The 23,217-nt window shown below is 22.7% G+C and overlaps 6 protein-coding genes and 6 non-coding genes across 16 annotated transcripts; 8 read left to right on the top strand and 4 right to left on the bottom strand.

Annotated features, from left to right (window-relative positions):
* Positions 1-50: 50 nt before the first annotated feature.
* LOC726631 (F-box/WD repeat-containing protein 4) lies at positions 51-2,743 on the top strand. The gene is made up of 7 exons (XM_001122354.5): positions 51-336; positions 751-1,029; positions 1,130-1,280; positions 1,431-1,594; positions 1,672-1,800; positions 1,987-2,134; positions 2,206-2,743. The coding sequence occupies exons 1-7, from the start codon at positions 80-82 to the stop codon at positions 2,404-2,406; spliced, it is 1,329 nt and encodes a 442-aa protein (XP_001122354.2). The 5' UTR covers positions 51-79; the 3' UTR covers positions 2,407-2,743.
* On the bottom strand, positions 2,514-12,496 carry LOC409485 (cytoplasmic aconitate hydratase). The gene is made up of 15 exons (XM_392993.7): positions 12,420-12,496; positions 11,527-11,616; positions 11,286-11,452; positions 11,061-11,206; positions 10,351-10,744; positions 10,095-10,266; positions 9,797-10,014; positions 5,019-5,178; positions 4,706-4,926; positions 4,439-4,595; positions 4,136-4,371; positions 3,885-4,021; positions 3,641-3,788; positions 3,398-3,564; positions 2,514-3,241 (listed from the first exon to the last, which is right to left on the bottom strand). The coding sequence occupies exons 1-15, from the start codon at positions 12,424-12,426 to the stop codon at positions 2,989-2,991; spliced, it is 2,673 nt and encodes an 890-aa protein (XP_392993.2). The 5' UTR covers positions 12,427-12,496; the 3' UTR covers positions 2,514-2,988.
* On the top strand, positions 8,954-9,046 carry Mir3791 (microRNA 3791). Its single transcript, NR_039490.1, has one exon. It is a non-coding gene; the product is annotated as a microRNA 3791 (primary transcript).
* Positions 8,964-9,041, bottom strand: Mir3478 (microRNA 3478). Its single transcript, NR_127377.1, has one exon. It is a non-coding gene; the product is annotated as a microRNA 3478 (primary transcript).
* Mir279b (microRNA 279b) lies at positions 9,063-9,189 on the top strand. Its single transcript, NR_039491.1, has one exon. It is a non-coding gene; the product is annotated as a microRNA 279b (primary transcript).
* Positions 9,216-9,354, top strand: Mir9c (microRNA 9c). The gene has a single exon (NR_039492.1). It is a non-coding gene; the product is annotated as a microRNA 9c (primary transcript).
* Mir2944 (microRNA 2944) lies at positions 9,418-9,542 on the top strand. Its single transcript, NR_039493.1, has one exon. It is a non-coding gene; the product is annotated as a microRNA 2944 (primary transcript).
* Positions 9,583-9,700, top strand: Mir318 (microRNA 318). Its single transcript, NR_039494.1, has one exon. It is a non-coding gene; the product is annotated as a microRNA 318 (primary transcript).
* A 475-nt stretch (positions 12,497-12,971) lies between the features above and the next one.
* LOC100578725 lies at positions 12,972-14,203 on the top strand. The gene is made up of 4 exons (XM_003249211.4): positions 12,972-13,187; positions 13,517-13,578; positions 13,656-13,770; positions 13,931-14,203. Exons 1-4 carry the CDS (start codon positions 13,153-13,155, stop codon positions 13,992-13,994), a joined length of 276 nt encoding a protein of 91 aa, XP_003249259.2. The 5' UTR covers positions 12,972-13,152; the 3' UTR covers positions 13,995-14,203.
* Positions 14,194-17,077, bottom strand: LOC412489 (protein RFT1 homolog). Of its 3 annotated transcripts, none has more exons than XM_395946.7 (9): positions 16,871-17,004; positions 16,621-16,776; positions 16,198-16,400; positions 15,898-16,084; positions 15,501-15,785; positions 15,314-15,445; positions 15,100-15,231; positions 14,530-15,030; positions 14,293-14,451 (listed from the first exon to the last, which is right to left on the bottom strand). In XM_395946.7, the coding sequence occupies exons 2-9, from the start codon at positions 16,678-16,680 to the stop codon at positions 14,293-14,295; spliced, it is 1,659 nt and encodes a 552-aa protein (XP_395946.4). In that variant the 5' UTR covers positions 16,681-16,776; positions 16,871-17,004. The 3 variants fall into 3 exon arrangements, with proteins under 3 accessions (XP_026301199.1, XP_395946.4, XP_016772338.2); XM_016916849.2 differs by having other exon boundaries at positions 16,901-16,999; XM_026445414.1 differs by having other exon boundaries at positions 14,194-14,451; positions 16,621-17,077.
* Positions 17,078-17,153: 76 nt separating this feature from the next.
* On the top strand, positions 17,154-19,927 carry LOC409508 (S-adenosylmethionine mitochondrial carrier protein). 3 transcript variants are annotated; one of them, XM_016916851.2, is made up of 8 exons: positions 17,154-17,465; positions 18,082-18,238; positions 18,321-18,430; positions 18,763-18,856; positions 18,954-19,092; positions 19,163-19,369; positions 19,513-19,523; positions 19,602-19,927. In XM_016916851.2, exons 1-6 carry the CDS (start codon positions 17,400-17,402, stop codon positions 19,272-19,274), a joined length of 678 nt encoding a protein of 225 aa, XP_016772340.1. In that variant the 5' UTR covers positions 17,154-17,399; the 3' UTR covers positions 19,275-19,369; positions 19,513-19,523; positions 19,602-19,927. The 3 variants fall into 3 exon arrangements, with proteins under 3 accessions (XP_016772340.1, XP_016772339.1, XP_006558339.1); XM_016916850.2 differs by having other exon boundaries at positions 18,616-18,856; XM_006558276.3 differs by lacking the exons at positions 19,513-19,523; positions 19,602-19,927 and having other exon boundaries at positions 18,616-18,856; positions 19,174-19,364.
* Positions 19,756-21,369, bottom strand: LOC552730 (ras-related protein Rab-24). The gene is made up of 4 exons (XM_625105.5): positions 20,925-21,369; positions 20,484-20,572; positions 20,140-20,414; positions 19,756-20,073 (listed from the first exon to the last, which is right to left on the bottom strand). Exons 1-4 carry the CDS (start codon positions 21,036-21,038, stop codon positions 19,952-19,954), a joined length of 600 nt encoding a protein of 199 aa, XP_625108.2. The 5' UTR covers positions 21,039-21,369; the 3' UTR covers positions 19,756-19,951.
* Between the last annotated feature and the right edge of the window lie 1,848 nt (positions 21,370-23,217).

Here is a 23,217-nt window from a genome sequence, read left to right as displayed (position 1 = left end):
TTATATATTCTTGATTTAATTCTTATTATATTATATCTTTGTTAAAAAAGAAAATTTTTTATATGTGACAATTTATGTAATGCTAAAGTTGAACAGCTGTTGTCTGCTTTGGTCGCCACGTGATTGGCTTGACAAAATGACAGGTGTGTGGCGTTTGGACACTTTGCCATCTGATGTTTTGATTTTAATTTTCGATTATTGCCATGCGTTTGATTTGGTGCGACTTAGTGAAGTATGTACACGTTTCTACGATATTATACGGGAAGAAACACTTTGGATTAAGAAGAGTAAACAACCGATTGTGACAAATCAAACTTCGAGACAGTTTCGTGAAAGGTACGTTAGGTTATGTTTAAGAATTTTTTCGGTATATAATATATTATTTTTGACACAGTTTTTAGTTGTCATCGATGACGTGATTTTGTTCGCACAGTTCTATGTGTTACAAAGTTCATAATATACATTGATTCAAGAAACAAGAAGCTTTTATCTTAATATATATACAAAATTTAGAAAGCTCCAGATGGTTCTCAATTCCATAATGTTCCATAATACTATCCATAATATATTGATAATTAATATAAAAGATAAGATAAAGTGAAGGATCAGTTCGAAAATTCTTTCGAAATAAAAATTAATATACAAATTCTATTTTTAAATAATTAAAATATCAATTAAAGACTCTACATAATAAGATGTATTGAAGTTATATTAAAATTTTATTAAGGTTTGAATATTTAAATTTAATAGATGCAATTCATTACTATGTTTGCGTACAAAGTGGCATGTTTCAAACAATTGGCAATATGGTAAATATGAGAAGAAAATTCTCTTCTCTCAAAACAGAAAACTTATACCAAGGATTCAATTAACCAAAGATATTTTATGGTGGAGTGGTGGAAATCAATTGTATGGTTTTAAACGTATAGAACCATTTCAAGAAAATAATCGCATATTTATTAGTGATAATGTTAGAAGTGATATATGCAAATTTATTGTCAAAAATGAATATATCATTACAGGTCACAGGTATTTACTTTTAAACTTATTATTAAATTACTAATAAAAGAAAATAATTAAGCTAATATTTTATATATCATTATTTCACTCATATATAAATTTTTTTCAGAGATGGGAGTATACAATTTTGGACAAAATCACAGTGTGATCAAAATATAGGTTTTTACTTTAGTATAGATAGAGCACATTCTAGAAATGTAAATGCATTAGATGAAACTTTTAGTGCAATTATATCAGGTTCTAGTGATGGAACTGTGAAGGTAATATTTTAAATTTTAAATATTACTTTACATATAATAAACAATAATTTTTATATTATTAATTAAAATATAACAAATAAAATATAACAATAATTTTTATATTATTAGTAATTGAAATTATTCTTTGTAAAATAATATTATAATATTTAGATTTGGGGTCCTATTGGACAAAAGATTTTAAATGTACCTTTGGCAACAATAAACATTGAGGAGTGGGTATGTTCTCTTTCAGCAGATCCAACAAGTAAAAAAGTTGCTATTGGTTCTGCTGGTGATAGTGATAGACCCTATCTTCATATATTTGATCTTGAATAGTAAGTTATTAAATAATAAATTATAAATTATTAGAAATGTTCTATTTTATAAAATTTATACTTTATAATAATTTTAGTTATACTGAATCTGATATATTAAAGCCAGATAAAAGAAGATGTGCAGGAACATTAGATATGGTTTGGGATAGTCCTCAAATTCTACTTACTTGTGGATATGATACTTATGTCCGGAAATGGGATTTAAGGTAAATAATATTTATTAAATGTTATATATGTATATATATTAGAATATTAAGAATCTTTCATAGTTTTAATAATTATTAATTATTAATTAAATAATATTTAATAATTAATATTTATTTTAAATTTACTAATATCATTGTAACATTCTTATTTTTAAATTTGACATTATTAAATAATAATTATTCTAGAACGGGAACATGTGTCTATTCATGGCCAGATCCAACAGATGCAACTTTATATTGTATATCATCAGATTATCAGTATACTATGATCACTGGAACTAAATTTAATTGCAAAGCTGTTCTCTGGGATCAAAGACAGAAAAATTATGTACAAGTCAGTATCTATAATGTATTTTAAACAATTCAATTATATAACACACTCATAGTGTGTTTTTCTTTTTATAGTTCTATTTCATGAATCTTCGTAGAATGTCCAGTCCCGTTTATTCTTTAAGCTTTGATAATACATATTTATATGGAGCAACAGATCAACATTTAGTTGAATTGAAATTCTCAGGATATGCTTACAAAGAATCTAATTATAAAGAAATTCTTAAATATGGACAATTAGGAACAAATAGAACTGGTTCAAACTGGATTGTATAAATAAAAGCATAATATTGGATACAAAATAAGAAATATTGACTGATATAGATTAAAATATTTTACTTTTTTCAATGTTGGAAAATTAATTGTAGATTAAAAAGTCACAATTTCAATAATTATTAACACTTTATTATGTTAACAAGTATTAATTTTTATAAGATTCTTTTTTTAAAAACAATCATTATAAAATGTAAGAAATTTGATTTACTATATGAATATTGCACGATCATTCATAAATTGTAATTAATATATCACTCGAATAGCTTTCAATATCTATTATATAAGAAACTTCGTAATTTGACAAAATTTAAAGGCAAAAGTTTGTAATACACAAAAATAAATATATTTATCCAAACAGATTTAATGTATTTAATGTATTTAATATATATATATATATATTTTTTTTTTTGTTTTTTTTTTATGTTTTGTAGCAAAGAAGTAACATTCGTTATAATTAATTTGTTTTACTATAAATAAGAATATGGATACATTTAGACTGCTACAAATCTAAACCCGAAATTAAGTATTATATTAAGTAACTTTTTATGATATTTATAACTTATTGATTAATTGATAATACTATCAAAGCATTTGTCTAATCATGTAATTTAAAATACCACCATGTTTAAAATATGTTAAATCTACTTCAGTATCGAATCGTAAAATTACTTCAAATCTTTTACCATTATCCGTGCTAACGGTAATTTTTTGACCTGGTTGACAATTTTCGGAAATAGAAATATCATAAACTTCATAACCAGTCAATCCTAAAGACTCTGCATTTTGTCCAGGTAGATATTCTAATGGAATAATACCCATACCTACCAAATTTGACCTGGAATATTATAAAAAAAAGAAAAAAATTGTTAAAAACAAAATATTTATATTAAATATATAAAATATCTTTAAATATTTTAAATTTTTTATAATTCTATCATTTTTTTTTATTTAAATATAATATATTTCATTGTATTTGTTAAAAAAAATTTACCTATGTATTCTTTCGTATGATTCAGCTATAACTGCCCGAATTCCAAGAAGATATGGTCCTTTTGCAGCCCAATCTCTTGATGATCCAGATCCATATTCTTTGCCAACAAGAATTATTAAAGGCGTTTGATCTTTTATATATAATTCAGCTGCATCGAAAACATCCATCTAAAAACAAGAATATTATATAGTCAATTATTATACAATCAATATTACTATATAATCAATTTCTATTTTTACAAACCTCTTCCTTAGTAGGAATGTAAATTGTACGTGGTCCAGCTTTTCCGATAAATTTGTTCATTAAACGAATATTAGCAAATGTGCCTCGTGCCATTACATCATCATTACCCCTACGCGCACCATAAGAATTGAATTCTTTTGGTGTTAATCTAAAAATAAAGAAAAATAAATTAAACAAAGTAAATATTTACAATATTTACTTATCAATGTAAATATTTACATTTTTAATTATCTTTTGAACATACCCACGATTTGCAAGATATCGTGCTGCTGGAGAATTGCGTGCAATACTACCAGCCGGACTAATATGATCTGTCGTAACAGAATCTCCAAGATTTAAAAGAACACGTGCTTTGGTAATTGATTTTATTTCTGGTAATTCCTAATTATAATAGATATTAATATTAAATTATTTGTTAAACACATGAAAAATTTATGAAAGAAAATAACATTAAATATAAAATAAAAATATATAAAAACAGAACATATAATTTACCTTTTGTATATTATCAAAATATGGTGGATGTTTTATATAGGTAGAAGATGAATCCCATGGATACAATTTACCATCAGGAGCTACCAAATTCGCCCAATTACTACTACCCTTTTCGATTTTATCATAAACTTCTTTAAACATAGCTGGAATTACATATTTTTGTTCCACGACTCGAATTTCTGCTCTAGTAGGCCAAATATCTTGTAAAAATACCGGAGTGCCATCCATTCGATGCCCTGTATATATTTTTGACATTACGAAATTTTCGAAAAATCATAAAATAAAATTAATTTATATCCTTACCAAGTGGTTCTTTTTGAAAATCTATATCTACCGTTCCAGCAATAGCATAAGCAATTACTAAAAGTGGTGATGCTAAATAATTTGCTCGTGTATTTGGATGAATTCTACCTTCGAAATTTCGGTTACCAGACAATACACCACAACACACAAGTCCATTCTAATTATATAAAACGAAAAATTAATTATTGAAATACAAATTAAAATTATATAATATTAAATATTAAAAAAATTAAATATTTAATATTTTATATGTAAATGTTTCATTACCTTTTCAATAGTTTCAACTATAATATCCGGAAGCGGACCGCTATTACCAATACAAGTCATACATCCGTAACCAACAACATCAAATCCTAATTTTGATAAATAAGGAATCACTCCACTTTCTTCTAAATAATAAGTAACGACTCCAGATCCTGGAGATAATGACGTCTTAATGTAAGGATGAACATATAAACCAGCTTCTACAGCTTTTTTTGCAAGAAGACCTAAAATTAAAAGGTATATATCGTTTCAAAATTATTTAATCTTTGAAAAAAAATTTTTATAAAAATGTAATAAATTTTACAAAACAAATTACCTGCTCCAAGCATAACACTAGGATTACTAGTATTAGTGCAGCTAGTAATTGCAGCAATAACTACTGAACCGTGCCTTAATTTATAATCCTTCCCTTCATATTCAAATAAACCTACAGTATCCACTTTTTCAGGACTTAAACCAAATCCTTTAAATCCTACCTGAAAAAATTTTTTCATAATACTTCAAATTAAAAATTTTTATTAAAATAAATTTAATATATATAAATAAGTATATTTATTATATATAATTTATATATATTTATTTATAATTATATATATTTATATAATAATTTAATAATATATAATAATATATAATGTATATATAAATATATTGTAAAATTGTATACATAATATGTAACAATAAATGTACACAATATGTATGTATCAATTAATATTATTTATTTATAATGACTATTAATTTTTTATTGTAAAAATATTTAGAAAAGTTTATAAAAAATAAATATTTTTTTAATATATTTGATAACAAATGTCTTTATCAAAATATAAATTAAATTTTTTCATCAAATCTCGAAAGTTTGATGACCTATAATCTTGATTGCATTTAAACATGATTCATTCAAAAATTAATAATTTGCTGAAAAAGCATATATTGAAATGATAATTTCATGTTAATTTTGAGATTTGTTTAAAAGCTAGCATATCTATATTATTAATTTCATTAAAAATAAAAATTAACTAAATTTTTATTTGCTTTCAATTAAATTTTGTATGTAATGTAATGAATTATACATGATATAATTTTTTTAACAGAATATTAAGGAAGGAAAATTAACATTTTGAACATTCGATGCTTTATTTTTTTTAAATATAATTCTATAATGATATGAGATAATTTATAAATAAGCAAAATTTTAAATTACAAAATAGAATTTAATATTTTATTTTCTTATAAAAAAAAATTTCCAAACAAAATTATATTTAAAACAAAATATTGAAAATACTTCAAAATTGATATGAATATCCAAAATTCTCCAAAAAATTTTTTCGTCAATAAAAAAATTGCTTCATTATTTTGCATAAATACAAATTTTTACTAAAATTTTAAAAAATTTCGAATTAAATAAATTTTCTTGCAAGATAATATATAAAAAATTGTTTTTCATTGTATGTTTATTTAAACATTTTTTTTCTTTATTTTGAAATATTTATGATATTTTGTATATATATATTATATATATATTTATATATATATATATGATATTTAAAATTTTTTATTTAATTTTTTCATAAATTTCTTAAAACACCTAGTATATTGCTAAAGTAATATATCTAGTATTAGTGAAATAAAATTCTATAAATTTAACAAACAATAAATAGGAACCAACCATATATCTTCTTTAGAAATATTACTATTCAAATATTCTTTTAATAAAATTTTCCATTTTGTCTGAAACTATTATGACCGTGGCAATCAGTTTTCGGCAGGTATACGCACTGACAACTTAAATTTTCAAGAATCCCTTAGCTTAAGGGGTACACAGGATACGCACTTTTGAACAATTGCATAGACATTTTAAACTTTCCTTTTAAGGATTAGTTTCACAAATTCTATACCGACGAAACAGTTATTTTCTCATTCTTTTGATTTTATAAAAAAAAAAAAAAATAGAAAAAATTTAATAAATTTAATGAAATGAAGAAGTCTCTACTGCAAATAAATATTTACCATAATAATCATTATCATTCGTAAAAGATTCATAAAAATAAGATCTTTCAAAAATAATATAAATAGATAATAAGACCAATCGTTTGCAATATAAGATACGGCGAATATCTGTATATAAGACGGTGGTATGCAACAAAATGCGTGAGCTTTGCAAAATGAATGGATGTTGTATCAGCAATTTCAGTAAGGTTGCACGTCGTTCGTAGCCTCATCGAAGACAGTCGTTCGTGTTCTTAACGAAATTTAAGATCGATCGATCATTGGTACGTATAAAATATTTTTTTTTATTGATAAATTGATTGCAATTGCAATCATTATAATATTATCATCTTTAACAATTTATGAAATATTTTTATATCTTTTTTATTATGAATATAATCTTCATTATCTAATATTCCATTTTTTCTTTCTTAATAAAAAATTATATAATTTTTTTTTTAAATTTTCCTATATTAAATATATCCTATAAAATTAGATTTGTAAAATTATGTTTTTATACTTCATTGAGATTACAATAATAAGTGGTAATAAATTTTTTGATTGTTTTTTAAGCAATGATATTTAAGATCTTTTTTGATCAAGATTTAAAATTATTAATCATGAATTTCATTTTATAACATTTAATTTCTCTAATTTTTTTATATATTTATTTTTAGAGAATTATTTTAAAAAAATATAGTATTGTTATATTTGTAAAACAAATTATTTTTTAGACTTTTATACAAGAAAAAAATAGAGTAATTCTTGCATGGTGCATCCATCATGGTAGAGTCAAAAAGCCGATGACAAAAGGGCGTTGAATTTCATGTCATGGAGGAACAGTCAGCTCTCTATGATTCACGTGGATGAGTTTTCAGCAAAAACCTTACTGTGATAGCATAGTAATGCGATTCCAATGTTGAACATCTTTCAATAGAAATCGATCGGTACCTTGTTTTTAAAATCATGCGCGCCCGTTGTTGCTTCATCACGTTCGCATAATTATCGTTACCGCTTTTAACCAATATTTATAACTTGACTGTCGCTTCACTATTAAAATCTAGTAATCTAAAGCATACAATATGTCTGGTTCATATATATACATGACTCATTTTTGAACTCCGAAAAATATGAGAAAATTGTTCGTGTAAACATTACTCGATTTGAATACAAAAATACAAAATTATCTTAATATTTTGTTCATAAAATCATTTATTGAGAAGATTTGTTAAAAATTTATAAAATGATTTATTTTGTTGTATTAAAAATTGACTAAATAAATATTTTTCGATTCATTGTATAATAATTAAATTAATCAATAAAGTTATATTTATATTTATATTTATAATCAATAATAATCACGAAATTACATACGAGCAATTAAGTAATAATTGTTAAATAAGTTCAATACGTTTCTGAATATGATACATATAATTAAAATTTACCATTAAAAATTATTATTAATTAAGGTTTATTTGTTTTTGACCATTTCTTTTTATTTTACAAAATGAAACTTATATGCAGTATATAAGGATATCTTTGTCTATTATTTTCTATAAAGATATACTTTTATGTAATTATTTTTTATATATTCGAGTTTTCTTAAGAGAATCAAAATAATTTCGTTAAATTCTACAAAATAATCAGTAAATAAAATGTTTCAGTGACCCTTACTGAAAGACAGATTTGTCATAGATTTCTTTTGGCTGATGTTCCTGATATTATCTTGTAAACAATACGTGATTTTATAACGACTGTTTACAGGACAACAATCAGATTGTATGTGTACAGTAAGGTAATAAAAAAAAAAGCGTCTACCTGACATGTCAAGGAAAATATAGGAAATTCATGGAATGTTCACTGAGTTGGTGCGGATGGTCGGTATTGCTTGAGAAAGTGGGGAGGGAGACACCTCCAAAGCATATATAAGCATGGTTCGACAAGAGTGGAAGGTCATCTGTGTGCTATCAACTAGTGCGGATGGTCAATCGTCGTGATCAAAGTTAGTCAGTGATTTCGACATTCTATCTTAATATTATTTTTTGCTTCAACATATTAAAAAATCAATTTTTGTAAATTATGATTGTGAAAGTTTAATTACTCTTTTTTGATTGATTTTGTGTTCAAAAACTTATTTTTGAATTATTAGTGTGATTTTTTAATAATTTCAAAGTTCATCATTGGTTCATATAGGTATCTTGATCTTATTCAAGCCATCAATCAAAGGAATTTAATCAAAGAAGTAAATTTTGGTATACAATATTGTACAATATAGAGACTGCTGTCGGATGAAATCTCGTCCGGTGTGGTTGGAAAAAAAAAACCTCACCGGGTAGGATTCATCCAATGTCCGCCTCTGTTCTTCTATGCGTATCAAAAATGTTTGTGAAATTTTATACTCTTGTTATTAGGGACGAAGTATTCATCTAGTGCAACGTTGTAAAGAAATCGTGACTAGATCGAAATACTCGTCCCTAATAGAGAGAATCAATAATCATCAACAAATACTTAATGAACATTATATTGTTCAGCTGTTTCACACATTTCTACCAAATCGTCCCGTTTATTTTTCTTTGGTGAGCTAACTGTATGGTGAATTGAAAGGCCATAAAGCTAGTTCAGCAAGGCAAGATATTCGAGACATAGCTTCATGAAATGTGACTGAAATTTTTTATCAAGATGCAAGGTAATCGAATTTTCAAATATTTATGGCGCTTTACACATATATATGCACTCCAGAAAATTTAGATGAAAGAATTCGGAGGAACTCTTGCTGTGATATGTTGCCGTAAAAGATTCATATCACAGCAGTAGTTACCTGGTATTCTTTCGCCTTTCTTCACCTTTACCAAGGAGCTTTAACAAGTATACATCACGCTTCAAAAGCACACGAAACGACGCACTGAATATTATAAGTACATCATGGGATGAACGTGATCCTGTTTGACGGTAATAATTGATCGTCACTGGGTTATGTTTGTCCCATACGAGTACTGATTAATCATCGCTATTGCATGTTATTGCACAATCACATTTTTCACATGACAAATATTAATAAATTGAATAATATTCTATATTATAAATGTTATGATAATTTGAAAAAATTCCTACCTTATTAGTAAGACAATTTTTGAAATCTATCTTCATATCTACGACGGATACACGATCGTGAGGTCTTTTAGGACCACTCACGCTAGATACCACAGTTCCTAAATCCAAAGTGACTACTTCTGAGAAGTTTGGATTTTGATTTTCATCATCATAGTTCCTTAACATATGTACAGCGGTGAGATATTTTTCTATTTTATTAATATGTTCTTCAGATCGTCCTATAAAAATATTTCATAAATTAAATCTAAATTTAAATATATTATTGTTATGATTAATTTTTTTTTTGCAGTTTATATACCTGTCTGTCTTAAATATACTAAACTCTGTTGATCAATAGGGAAAAAACCAACTGTAGCGCCATATTCTGGACACATATTTGAAATTGTAGCGCGATCTGCAATGCTGAGTTGAGAAACTCCTGGACCAAAGAATTCGACAAATTTTCCAACAACTCCAATTTGACGAAGATTCTGCAAGTACATGAATAATAATCATTTTCAATTTGTAATTTAATTTAAAAATATTCTTTTAAAACTTTAGAAAAATTACTCTACCTTTGTGATTGTAAGAACAAGATCTGTTGAAGTCGCATATTGACTTAAAGTTCCTTCTAATTTATATCCCACTACTTTTGGTAATAGCATTGATATTGCCTGACCTAACATTACTGCTTCTGCTTCAATTCCACCAACACCCCAACCAACTACACCAAGGCCATTGATCATAGTTGTATGAGAATCTGTTCCAACTACACTATCAGGATACAATATACCATTTGTGTCAAATACAACTCTGGCTAGATATTCTAAATTTACTTGATGTATTATTCCACTTCCAGGAGGTACAATTAACATATTTTGAAATGCTTTAGTACCCCATTTTAGGAACATAAATCGTTCTTTATTTCTTTCAAATTCCATTTCCTCATTTTTTTTGAAAGCATCTTTACTGAAAAAAATTATAACTTATATATAATTTCATATATAAATTTTATTTATATATAAATTTATTAAAACTAAATTATTTTTATTGCTTAATAAATAACTATTATTATCTTTATCTTAAATATTATATATTATATATTATATATTAAATATTAAATATTATATATTGTCACTTTAATTGTAAACAAAACAATAAATTTAAATTAATTCTTATTAATCATATTATAATATATATATTATAATAATTATCTTTTGATTTGATAAGTATTCTATTATTTAATTTTTTAATCAAATGAGATGTAACAAAAGTAATTATTTACGTTCTAAAAAAATCAACTTGTATTGAGTGATCAATAACAAGATCTGATGGACAGATGGGATTTATCTTATCTGGATCTGCTCCTAGTCTTTTGACAGCATCTCTCATAGCTGCAAAATCCACAACTGCTGGAACTCCAGTGAAGTCCTATTTATAAAATGAATCTTAAATTAAAATTTAATTTACAGAATTTTATTTCATTTTTATTTGTTATAAAAAAATTTACCTGTAATATTACTCTAGCTGGTTTAAAAGCTACTTCTATTCCTGCTTCAAGAGTCTGATTATGTTCCCAGTTTAAAAGCCTGTCAACATCAGATTTCTTCACTTGAAAATTATCACAATTCCTAACTGCACTTTCCAAAAGTACTCTAATTGAATATGGTAATCTATCTACAAATAATATATAATTCAAAAATAATTTTTTTTATATTGAATAATATGTTTAATAATTTATTGATACATACCATATTTTTTCCCAAAATTGGTAATATCAAAATATTTATATTCTTTAAGTCCAATTTTAATAGACTTCATTAAATGATTATATGGATTTTCTAAATAGAAATAATTTTTTATATTAGAATTATATTAAACAAAAAAAAATATTTATAAAAAAATATTTATTTATTACACTTTTTTTTATATTATACTTTTTATATAATATTATGATAACAATATTATAAATACATAATAACATAATATTATATAAATATTATATGTAAAATTAAAGTTATAGTGATATAAATATTTAATTTATATATATACATACATAAGTTTATTAAAATTTCTCAAATATTTAATTTTCAATTAAAACTTAATGACATTTTCATTAATTATTATTAATTATTATATTTTTTTTTATTATTGGTTATATATTAAAACATGAACATAAAAGATTGTTTTTTAAATTGCCTTTTAAATTTTCTTACTTCAATTGTTGCAAGATTAAAAGAATTCATTAAAAATATAAACTATGTAGATACTAGTAGATTGTCAAATGTAACAGGTGTCATAATTTTGTATCATGAGTAATATCATATTGTGTTTCTAATTTAAAAGAAATTCTTTAATTTATATGTTAAAATTAATAATTTAAAATGGATACATATATCATGAAATAATAATATAGAAAAATACAATTCAAATCACTTTCTTTTCTAGTGATTTCTTAAATTAGGACAGTAAATGCATAATATTATGCAAATTTAATATTGTAATGAATTGAATAATATTTTGTTTTAATAAAAAAAAAATAAAGTAAAAAAATATGTTAATATAAAAGTTTTGCATTTTTCTATTTATTATAGTTCTGTCGTAAAAATAATTAAAAGAAAACAGAGCAGATCTCCACACTTACCAGCCATGATTGTCACTGTACTAGTCACGTCGTCCAAATCACTTACGACGTGATATTATTTATATAGGGTGACGAAGTATATATATATATATTTATATATGTATAAGATTCTTCATAAAAAAAAATTCACTTTTGTATTTTAGTATTGAATTAATAATAGTTATAAATATTGAATTAATTTTAATTATAATAAATTATTATTTATATAATCATATAAAAATAATACAATTTATTTATTATTTTTATTTAAAAAAATTATAAATTAAAAGGATAATATTTTATTCTGTTTGAATATAATATTGAATGAAATTATGTTTGTAATATTAATGTATAATTTATATATAATGATTAAAACATTTTTATATAGTTATAATAAAGTAACTTATTATATCAATAAAATTTGTATACAGTTATTTAGTAATAAAAAGTTGTTTTTTATTACTAAAAAAAAATTTAATTAATCATATTTTAATAATGATACTTTGTTTTGAATTTTATAAATATATATAAAGATTCTTTTTTGTAACACCATTTAGAATGATAATCGATAAGGAATTTGCTATTACGATGTATTGAATAGTTCAATTAAATTTGTGCAGGATAAGATACTGCATATAAACTTTCTATAAATATATATGAAAAGGTGTCATTTATGAAAATTATATAAAACCAATTTTTTTTAACGAGTAATTATTTATATTTTGTATATTTTATAATTAATTTAAATTTTGAAATGGAAAAGAATCTAGAAAAAACATTAGATGATGTGTAAGTTTAATACAAAAAATTTCATGTTATTCGTAATATAACAATTATCATAATTATTGTTTCCATTATTATATTGATATAAATTTTTTATAGAACTTAAAAATAATTAAATAATTCTTATTTTTATTCATATTCAATACTTAGATTATTTTTTCTATACAAAAAATGCAAAAATTATAATACTTAACCTTAAACACTTAATTGAAAATTATATTTATTTTATGAAACATTAAATATAATTGTTAATGGAAAATATAAAATAAATAAAATTAAATCACAATATTCATTGAAATATTAAAATCATTACTAAAATTCAATATTTTTAATAGAAATAATACTGAAGGTATCATTGGTTGTATATTGGCTGATCATGCTGGATTATGTTTAGGAGGTATTTTTTCCTAATTATGTTTAAATTTAATAAATTTAATATTGTTTGAAAACATAACCAAAATAAATTTTTTTTAGTTAAAGGAAATGCATCTACTGATAGTGCAGGAATAATTGCAGCTATTGCTGATCAAGTCGCAAAATTAGAACCTAAATCACCATCTCCAATTATTTCTCTTCAAAATGATAACAGGTAATATTAAAAAATTTATTTTATTCTCTGTTAGATTTAGATCCATGTAATATAAAAATTATTATTCAACAAATTTATTAAACAACTTTGAAATTCAACATTTTTTTAAATAAAAAATTGCATTAAATTAATATTAAAAACATCATAAATTATTTTATAGGAAATGCCTTATACAACGCCAAGGTGCAGTAGTAGGTGCCATTTATAAGGATGTTTCTATGTAAAATAGTTTTTTACTCAAATTGATAATATTATTTAATAGATTATATTTAAAGTAAGCTTCATTATGTATATGTTATTTTGTTAATTATACATAAACTTAATTTATTACATTATAAAATAAATAATTTTATAATGTATTTTCTAAGATGAGAACACTTGTACTTGATTTTGATCATAATAATATAGAAAATACTATAACTATTAAATTTTACAAGATTTTAATAGAAGTTTTATATTGTAGCACCTTTGTAGACAATTTAGATAAATATCAAGAAATCATCATTAGAAATATATTTAAGGTCAATCATTTTTCTTATATATATTTTTTCTTTCATACCATTTGTTTGTACCAAGTCTAATTAAATCATGATGTTCATATATCCAAGATATAAGTACTATCATAAACATTATCATTCCAATAATTAAGTGCAATATCTTCTCATTTGGGAAAAAATAAGCCTGAAACATAAAAATTATAATCTATAATAGAAAATTTTTTATTAATATGTAAAAAAATAAATAATATGATTCCTTTACATGAGACACATTAGTAGTCAATGCTGCTATGAGAAGAGAAGCAGAAAACATAGGCTTTGGTACTAATCCACGTAATGGACGGTACATTGTATCTTTATATCTTTTATTGATAAAAATAATAGAATGTAGAATTCTTAAGCTCATGTTTACACAATTTCCAAGGATAAAACCAACTGGTCCAAACCAAATAGCAAACAAATAGGATGCACATAAAAATGCAATTGATTCGTAAATCATAATCAAATTACTCTTGTTTATAGTTGCACTATCAGCTGTTGCATTAGTGTAACATTCTGTTACTCCATTTATTCCCAAAAGTAATATAGCTAAACAATGTGCTCGCATTAAAAGTACTGGTAGATGTAAAGTTAATTTAGCACCACCATATAACCATAATAATGTACTTGAATATGATTGTCCAAATACTAAAACAACTAAACCAATTGACATAACAGCTGAACATAAATGTGTAAGCACATTTACACTTTCTTGTATTTTAATCTGAAATAAATTTATTTTTAGTAATTTATAATACTTAAATACAAATTAAATTTTTCATTTAATACCTACAGGATTTTGATCATTAACTGGTTTGTCTCGTTTTACCATTTGGGTAAAATAAAAATAACCACTTTCTTCTATTGGACGGAAAATAAATCTTGCAGCTAAAGAACCTAAATTATTTATAATTTCGTATGTTCCCTTTAAACATATGAAAATAAAATTAAATAAAATAAAATAAAAAATAATTTTAATAAACTAATATTTATTATTGAATAAATACCTGTTCAGTAAATGTTAACACTGGCATTACCGTCATAATTAATCTTTCCCCTTCTGTTAAAACTTGCTTTAGAAATCCTTGTCTAAAGAAACTCCATGTAAGAATAGTCAATTTTTTATCTAGATATGATTCCTAAAATGTAACAGTTTGTATACATAATATATAAGAAGTTTATTTCAATACATACTTTATTTTCCAATTGTCCAGGCAAAAAATCCTTTAATGTTTTAAATGGAAATTCTCTCACAACATATTCATCACTACTATCTTTCAATGACATTTTTCTCTTTAACTTACACTTATTAATTTTTTTAATATAATAATGAAAATATAAATAATGACTAGTAGTATAAAATACTGCTGCAACTAATTGAGCTATACCAAATGCTAACAATGCATTTTCTGGATTATGAAGTATCAATGGAACAAATGTTACAGTACGAATAGCAATCATGATAGTATCCAGTATAATCTAAAAAATTTAATATAATATTTAATTATAATAGATTAAATTATAATAGATTAAATAAATTTTGAATTATTTTTAATTCATTCATTTTATTATTTTTAATATAAATTCTTACTTTCAACCTAACAAATAAAAATGCACTAGCAACCAGTTGAACAATTAAAGATGATAATTCAATAATACAAGATAAAGCAACTGCCCAAACTGCAAATGTATAATATGATGGTAATGTTTCAGAAGTTGATAAAACAGAAAGCCAAATATAGCCAAACATCAAAGACATTAAAAAACATATAGGAACCCTGAAAAGATATTTACAATTAATTATTTACAATTGATATTTATTTAGATTTCATTTATATTATTATATATATTATATTATTTATATTATAACTAATAAATTTCAAAGACTAACGTCATCCATAATAAATTTACAACTTGAGCCCAATTGTGCTCTATTGTATTAGTTAAACATGCTTTCATGAATGGTTCTCGAGATAGAAATAAGATCATTGATTCCAATAATAATAGCCTCACATTTATGACTCCTAAAACAGCTTGACCCACATGACGAACAACAAAAGCATTTAAAACAAAAGTAACTCCTCTGCACAATATCTAAAAAGAAATTATAATTTTTTCTTAGATAATTTTCTTAGAAATTATTATGTATTAATAAAAATATCAGATTTTATCAAATAAGCAAATAAAAATATAATTATCAATATTATTTTCATATTTATAAAAGTGATGAAAGTTATAAATTTTCTCATAAAGAAAATGATATTTCTTGCTATAAAATAAAATAGTTTTAACATTTGTTACAATAATGTAATACCTGAAATATAATATTGAAGGAAGCATTTTCTAAGCTGCTTTTCAAAATATTTTGAGACATTTTTATGGACAATCAAATGAAAACATAAATGTTTCGAGATTCCCGCCGAAAAGGATGTCAATGAATTTCAAGGTTATGTGAACACTTTAACAATATCTAAAACATCAAGTTGATCATTTTTCAGAAATTTCTTTCGTGCTCCTGACTAATCGAAACATGGCAAATACAAAAGCTAAGAATTTCTTCATACTGCATGAAACAGATTTCATGACGTAATTACATCAATTTTCTATATATATTATATCTAGTAATTTTCTGTCACACATCTTCATCTATTCTTCTAGTGGAAAACTGTCTTCAAAACAAAAGCTTTTCCTAATTCAGATAGTAAAATTTCAGAGTACATGAGATAAGGTTAGGTTTCGCTAGCAGACTACGACAATATAGATTTGAAGGTATAATACAATTATACAAGTAAATGATTAACTTGTGAAGTGATCATTATATAATAATGTCCACGTGGTCTTTTCATTTTACATCGTTACTTTGTTCACATATATGTACAAAATGTTAAATTTTTAAAGTAGATATTATTCCTAATTTTTTCATGTTGATTCAGCAAATATTTTATGATAGTTAACTATCATTAAAGCAATGATTTTTTATTTATTAATCAATTAAAACATTTAATTAATATAGTTTTTAATTATGCTTTAAATTTGCTCGATGTTCGTCTAAAAATGTTAATACATTAAAAAAAAGCATTCCATTAACTGAAAATGTTACAAGAAAGTAAATCAACATCATCTATGAGCACGAAAAACTTTTTTCTTACTTCGTTAATCGTAAGTAAATTTCTGTATAATAAATATAATTAATTAATATATATGATTATTAAAAAAAACTCTTTAAATTATATATATATATATACACATATATATCGAAAATCATGAAATATTTATATTTATATTATATATATAATTATTTTTTAAATTTTATTTATAATTTATTTATTAAAAAAGATAATTAAATTTTTTAAATGTTTAAATATTTTAAATGAAAATATGTTTTTTATAAGATAGCATATATTAATATAATATATAATTATTATAATTTATTTAAAAATAAATAATAATAACTAATGATAATTTTTATTAATTAAATATTTTAAATAAAAAAAATGTTTCTTTATAAAATAATTATATTATCATATTATATTATTATTATTCGTGTATTTATAATTATTTTTGTAAATAAAAATTATATTTTTAAGAAAAAATTGTTTTTAATATATATACTATATAATTACCATACATAAAACTCAATTATTATATTTTATATAATTATTTAACAATTTATTTAAAATAAAAAATAATTTTTTTCAACTATCAAATTTTTATATAAAATTATGCACATATTTTTTACAATAAAAATAATTATTATAATTTAAATTTATAATAGTCAGGTGCTCTCGCAGGAACTATATGCGATTTCATATCATTTCCTTTGGATACGCTTAAAACACGATTACAAAGCCAACATGGTTTCTTAAAATCTGGCGGTTTTAAACAATTGTACAAAGGTTTGGGGCCCGTAATGGTAGGATCCGCACCCTCGGGTAAAGATTAAGACAATTTTAAAATAAAAATTTATTTTTCGAAGTTGATAAAAAATTATATTGATAAAATCATTTTTTACAGCTTCCTTATTTTTTTTAACTTATGAAAGTTTTAAAATAGTATTTGAACCTCAAATATCCGAACAATATCATTCAATTATACATATGATTGCCGCGTCAGTGGGAGAAATGGTAATTTATTATTTAGCATTATGCATAATAATAATCGTATTATAGTTCGAAAAGTATATTATAATAAATATTATTATTGTATAATTTTGTTAATAAATGTGCAATCTTTTCTTTTTTACTTTTTATTTATAAATATCTAAACGATAGCTTTGTATTATTTAAAAATTTTAAGATATTACTAATAGGTTGCATGTCTTATTCGAGTCCCAGTAGAAGTAGTGAAACAGAGAAGACAAGCATTATTAACTGATCCGCATAAATTACCATTAAAAACTTTATATCGTGGCTATGGAAGTACTGTAATACGAGATTTACCATTCGGTTTAATTCAGATGCCACTTTGGGAGTATTTTAAGTTTCATTGGAAAAAGCATATGAAACGTGAATGCACGCCTCTAGAGGGTGCTCTTTGCGGATCGCTATCAGGTAGATTGAAAAAAAAAAATTGATCAAATTACAATTTTCAAATTGATTAAATGTATAAATATATATTTAAAATTATATAAATATTGATTTTTTACAGTTGCTATATCTGCAAGTATAACAACACCTTTAGATGTTGCAAAGACTAGAATAATGCTATCGAATATGGCGATAGGAAAAGATGAAATAAAAATATCTGTGATGTTAAAAAAAGTTTATTGCAATTATGGTTTTAGAGGGTACATAATGAATCTTTGTTAAGTTATTTTTTTTATTATGCTACAAACAATAATCGATAAATATCTTTAGACTTTTTGCAGGCTTTCTACCAAGAGTCGGTGGTTTTACAATTAGCGGATTCATATTTTTTGGTGTGTACGAAAAAGTTAGAGAAATTTGCATTTCAAATTTACCACCATAATGTTATAAAAAATATGTTTATAAATACAAATCACAGTTAATATCTAATTAAATAATACTATTACATGATTAAAATAGAACAAGAAATAACAGAAGGTAATTTTATTTAAATTAATAATTATTTTATTATAATAATTGCATCAATCCTTCATCATATATTCATGATATATTACATTAGTAAATAAATTTTTGAAATTTTTTTTAAATTACATTTCATTCATTATAATCTTTTATTCCAGATCTCAAAAAAGTGAGTATTGGCATCATATTGAATTTTTCATATACTATGAAAATGGAAAGATAATAGCATTTTATATTGATATTACAGTTAATAGAAAAGCATGTTTATGATAAGAATTTTGCCTTTGAATTGAAGTAATTAGAATTTAGAAATAATAATTTTCATTCTACAATATATTTAAATAAATATGGACATGCATATTTGAAAAAACAAATAAAAAACACATCAAAGGAAAATAAAATACAGAGTAAAATATAGAGTATATTTAAAAATAATCTTCAAGGGCAAGAATTTTTTTACATTTACATTCAATAATATATCAAGTTACAGTATACTGCATCAATTTACATTTGTGATATTCACTTGTATAAAATAATATAAAATATGATAAATATATAAGAAAATTGTGATAATTTTTAATACTGATTTTGATATTTTCAATGACAACAATATGTTGCTTTAGTTGTGGATTCATTAGTTATTTCAATTGTCTCTTCAATTTTTTCTATATTATTTGGATCAGATACAAAGTCTTGTGCAATTTCATTAAATAATTCAGCTATAAAAATGACTTAATAAATATTAAATATTATAATATTATTTTAACTATACTATTATTCCTTACCAACATTTTCTCCAGTTTTACTAGATGTAATGAAAAATTTAGCTTGAATTCCTGTAGCATATGCTTCTACAACACTAATATCAGGAGATGGAACTGCACCGTGCTCTAAGATATCATTTTTTGTAGCACAAATGTATATTTTACATCCTTCTTCAACACTTCGAAGTTCTCTTACCCAGAATTTTGCTCTTTGAAATGTATTTGATTTTGTGATATCATAACAAATAACAGCAGCTTTTGCACTGCGGTAATATATTCTACTCATAGCATCATATCTAAAAATATATTTTTTATGATAATTAATGATAAGTTTATTAATTTTTGAATTTTTAAAAATTTCTTACTTTTCACTGCCTGCTGTGTCCCATATTCCCATGATAAGCCTTTTCCCATTGACTTGCATTTGCTTAGCTGCAAATGCAGCGCCTATAGTCTAAGGAAAGTGGAACTGGGTTAATTTGTTTTGTGATGCACCTCTTAGATGATTCTCAGTGCAAATCTTAATAACATTATTTTATAATATTCCTTCCAGTTCGCGGACTAAGAGAAACAAGACAACCTAAATCAGTATATTCCCTAAATCAATCCAATTTAAATTTTATAATTTGCAAATAATTTAAAATATTCTCTGTCCTTTAGAGATATTTGATGATAAATTAAATTTTTAATTTTTCATATTTTTATATATTTTATATTGAATAATATCAATAAATAATTTCGAACTATTTTATTGTACAAAATATGTTCTAAATTGCATAATTGCATATACTATTGATTATACTTACATTTTGATAAGATAGACTTTCGTTAAACCTTTCATTTACGAAACGTTCCACAAGACTTGTTTTTCCTACAGCTGCGTTACCCAATAAAACCACTTTTAAATCGACACGATTCATGCCTAAATATTGAAACTTATTCAATACAGCAATGCTATGAAATAAACGTTAGTCTTTTTTGTAACATTTAAAAAGGTTAGATTAATTAATGATTTTCTTAAAAATTATTGATAATTTGTAGGAGATAAAGTTTAAAACAATTATATTATATTATTGTTTAACATGAAAAATCTTGTCATCAAAAACTTTATCACACACAATTAATCATTCAAGAAAAATATTTCAATCACTTAACGTAAATAAATAGCTAACAAATAGATTTAATATAAAGACTTATCATTCATTTTGCATTTATATGCGATACATAACCACAGATTAAATATAAGAATAGATTAATCATGCAATTTATTTTTGTGACCTAAATTCTAGAGCTTTAGAGCCCATTATCATTTTCGTGTTATTCACATTGTTACCAACAGAATTTGGTTATGAGTAGAATTCTGAACATTCATTCTGGCGGGAATTGTAAATGTAGCGAATTAAATGCATAATACATGTTTTAAAATAATAAAAAATTATAAAACAATAAATTATCTAAAATTATTTAGCGTTAGCAGCAAGAAAAAAAGATTTAAGTTTGTGAAATTCCTCGAATTTTTTTTATAATAATTATTGTTGATTAATTAATATTAATTACTATATAATATATAATGGATATAAAATTTTACTTAAAAAATTTATTGATTTTCAAAATAATAATAAAAATATAAGAATTTTAATACATTAAGTAGTATTCTGAAATAAATATTACATCACTGAGACTAGTCAAATGGTTATTATAAATCAGATATAATATTTGATTTGTTTTTTTTCTTGAACAAAAGGAGAAGAAATACAAAGTACAAGAAATTTGAAATAAGCAAAATTATAAAGTTAGTTGATGTTTAATTGATGATTAAATAATAATATTATTTAAAAAAAAATATGTCATTATTCTGTTATAATGATGTAAAGATTTATGGAAAAGTAAAGAAAACTGTAATTATTTCTAATCAGATAATTATTGTTTATTTTTGAAAAATATATTTGAAAAGATTATTATACAAATTGTATTGTAAATATTTTAAAAAATACTAAATTCAAAAATTAAAAAAAAAATTTTTTTAAGTTTATTATATATATATATATGTGTATATTATATAATTTATTATATATTAATTTTTATCACATTTTTATATTGATTTAAAAATTAATTTAATGTTGTAATCAATTCAAAATATGATTCTAAAATTTATTTTAAAATATAAATTATAAATAAATATCTAATAAAATAAAAAATAAATTATAAATATGTATATATTATAATATTTTTTCTAATTTTTAAAAATATTTTATTGAAATAATTGCAAAATAAAATTTTTAATAGAAACAATATTTAAAATCCATATTTAATAAAAACAATTATTTGTAACAAAAGGATATAATAATGTGAAATCATCATTTTAATTACGTTATAATCAATATTTATTATCAATATCATATTACATTATCAATGTATATAAATATAATCATATATAAAATATAATCTTTATTATTATAAAATAATCTATAATAGAATTGTTGAATTTCTTATTGAAATTTATATTGAAATTTAGTTGAGAAGTTTTGATTCCAACCATTATTAATTTTATAATTTTTATAATTTTGTTATTTTATTTTGCATCAAATTAGTAATATTTTGTTTTAAAATAGTAAAAAGTTTAATGTAAAGATCCTAATGTTTCTAAGATATGGGATATATGAAGAAAAAAATACATATTTTATTTATTTTATTCTATCTATATTATGTTTATAAAATTTAATATAAACATTTTAATAATATAAAATTTTATATGTTAACATTTATCTATTGTATTACATTTAATTTATTTCATTTGATTAATACTTATTTTCTTTACATTTTGTATAGTAATTGTGTAACTAATAAAATATGAAAAAAATATTGAAATAAATCTCTTAAATATTGAAATAAATCTTAAAAAAAATTCTTTATGACATATAAAATAATAAAAAATTTTAATTACTAATTTAATTGTAAAAAAGCTATAATATATAATCTTTGTAGCTTTTAAATATACAATAATTCATATGACTATGAATGACAGATTTATTTTATATATTATTAGTATATGCTACTAATATTCATTTATTGCTGATAACATTTAAAATATTTTTAATA

Source organism: Apis mellifera, linkage group LG15 (assembly GCF_003254395.2).
Source record: "Apis mellifera strain DH4 linkage group LG15, Amel_HAv3.1, whole genome shotgun sequence".
NCBI classification, from domain to species: Eukaryota; Metazoa; Arthropoda; class Insecta; order Hymenoptera; family Apidae; genus Apis; species Apis mellifera.
This window is presented reverse-complemented; position numbering and strand designations above follow the sequence as displayed.

What these genes read in the sequence shown, in the direction of transcription:
- LOC726631 (XM_001122354.5), top strand. Translation starts at nt 80, where the DNA reads ATGCTAAAGTTGAACAGCTGTTGTCTGCTTTGGTCGCCACGTGATTGG. An exon ending in TCGAGACAGTTTCGTGAAAG is followed by an intron (nt 337 to 750) that starts GTACGTTAGGTT and finishes TAAATTTAATAG; the next exon opens with ATGCAATTCATTACTATGTT. An exon ending in GTCCGGAAATGGGATTTAAG is followed by an intron (nt 1,801 to 1,986) that starts GTAAATAATATT and finishes TAATTATTCTAG; the next exon opens with AACGGGAACATGTGTCTATT.
- LOC409485 (XM_392993.7), bottom strand. An exon ending in CAAGTTGATTTTTTTAGAAC is followed by an intron (nt 10,745 to 11,060) that starts GTAAATAATTAC and finishes AATTTTTTTCAG; the next exon opens with TAAAGATGCTTTCAAAAAAA. An exon ending in TAGTGTTATGCTTGGAGCAG is followed by an intron (nt 4,927 to 5,018) that starts GTAATTTGTTTT and finishes TTTTAATTTTAG; the next exon opens with GTCTTCTTGCAAAAAAAGCT.
- LOC100578725 (XM_003249211.4), top strand. Translation starts at nt 13,153, where the DNA reads ATGGAAAAGAATCTAGAAAAAACATTAGATGATGT. An exon ending in TGCTGGATTATGTTTAGGAG is followed by an intron (nt 13,579 to 13,655) that starts GTATTTTTTCCT and finishes AATTTTTTTTAG; the next exon opens with TTAAAGGAAATGCATCTACT. An exon ending in TCTCTTCAAAATGATAACAG is followed by an intron (nt 13,771 to 13,930) that starts GTAATATTAAAA and finishes ATTATTTTATAG; the next exon opens with GAAATGCCTTATACAACGCC.
- LOC412489 (XM_026445414.1), bottom strand. Translation starts at nt 16,680, where the DNA reads ATGTCTCAAAATATTTTGAAAAGCAGCTTAGAAAATGCTTCCTTCAAT. An exon ending in CTGGACAATTGGAAAATAAA is followed by an intron (nt 15,446 to 15,500) that starts GTATGTATTGAA and finishes GTTACATTTTAG; the next exon opens with GAATCATATCTAGATAAAAA. An exon ending in TGTTAACATTTACTGAACAG is followed by an intron (nt 15,232 to 15,313) that starts GTATTTATTCAA and finishes ATATGTTTAAAG; the next exon opens with GGAACATACGAAATTATAAA.
- LOC409508 (XM_016916850.2), top strand. Translation starts at nt 17,400, where the DNA reads ATGTTACAAGAAAGTAAATCAACATCATCTATGAGCACGAAAAACTTT. An exon ending in GGTAGGATCCGCACCCTCGG is followed by an intron (nt 18,239 to 18,320) that starts GTAAAGATTAAG and finishes CATTTTTTACAG; the next exon opens with CTTCCTTATTTTTTTTAACT. An exon ending in CCGCGTCAGTGGGAGAAATG is followed by an intron (nt 18,431 to 18,615) that starts GTAATTTATTAT and finishes TATTACTAATAG; the next exon opens with GTTGCATGTCTTATTCGAGT.
- LOC552730 (XM_625105.5), bottom strand. Translation starts at nt 21,038, where the DNA reads ATGAATCGTGTCGATTTAAAAGTGGTTTTATTGGGTAACGCAGCTGTA. An exon ending in AAAGTCTATCTTATCAAAAT is followed by an intron (nt 20,573 to 20,924) that starts GTAAGTATAATC and finishes CACTTTCCTTAG; the next exon opens with ACTATAGGCGCTGCATTTGC. An exon ending in TAAAACTGGAGAAAATGTTG is followed by an intron (nt 20,074 to 20,139) that starts GTAAGGAATAAT and finishes TCATTTTTATAG; the next exon opens with CTGAATTATTTAATGAAATT.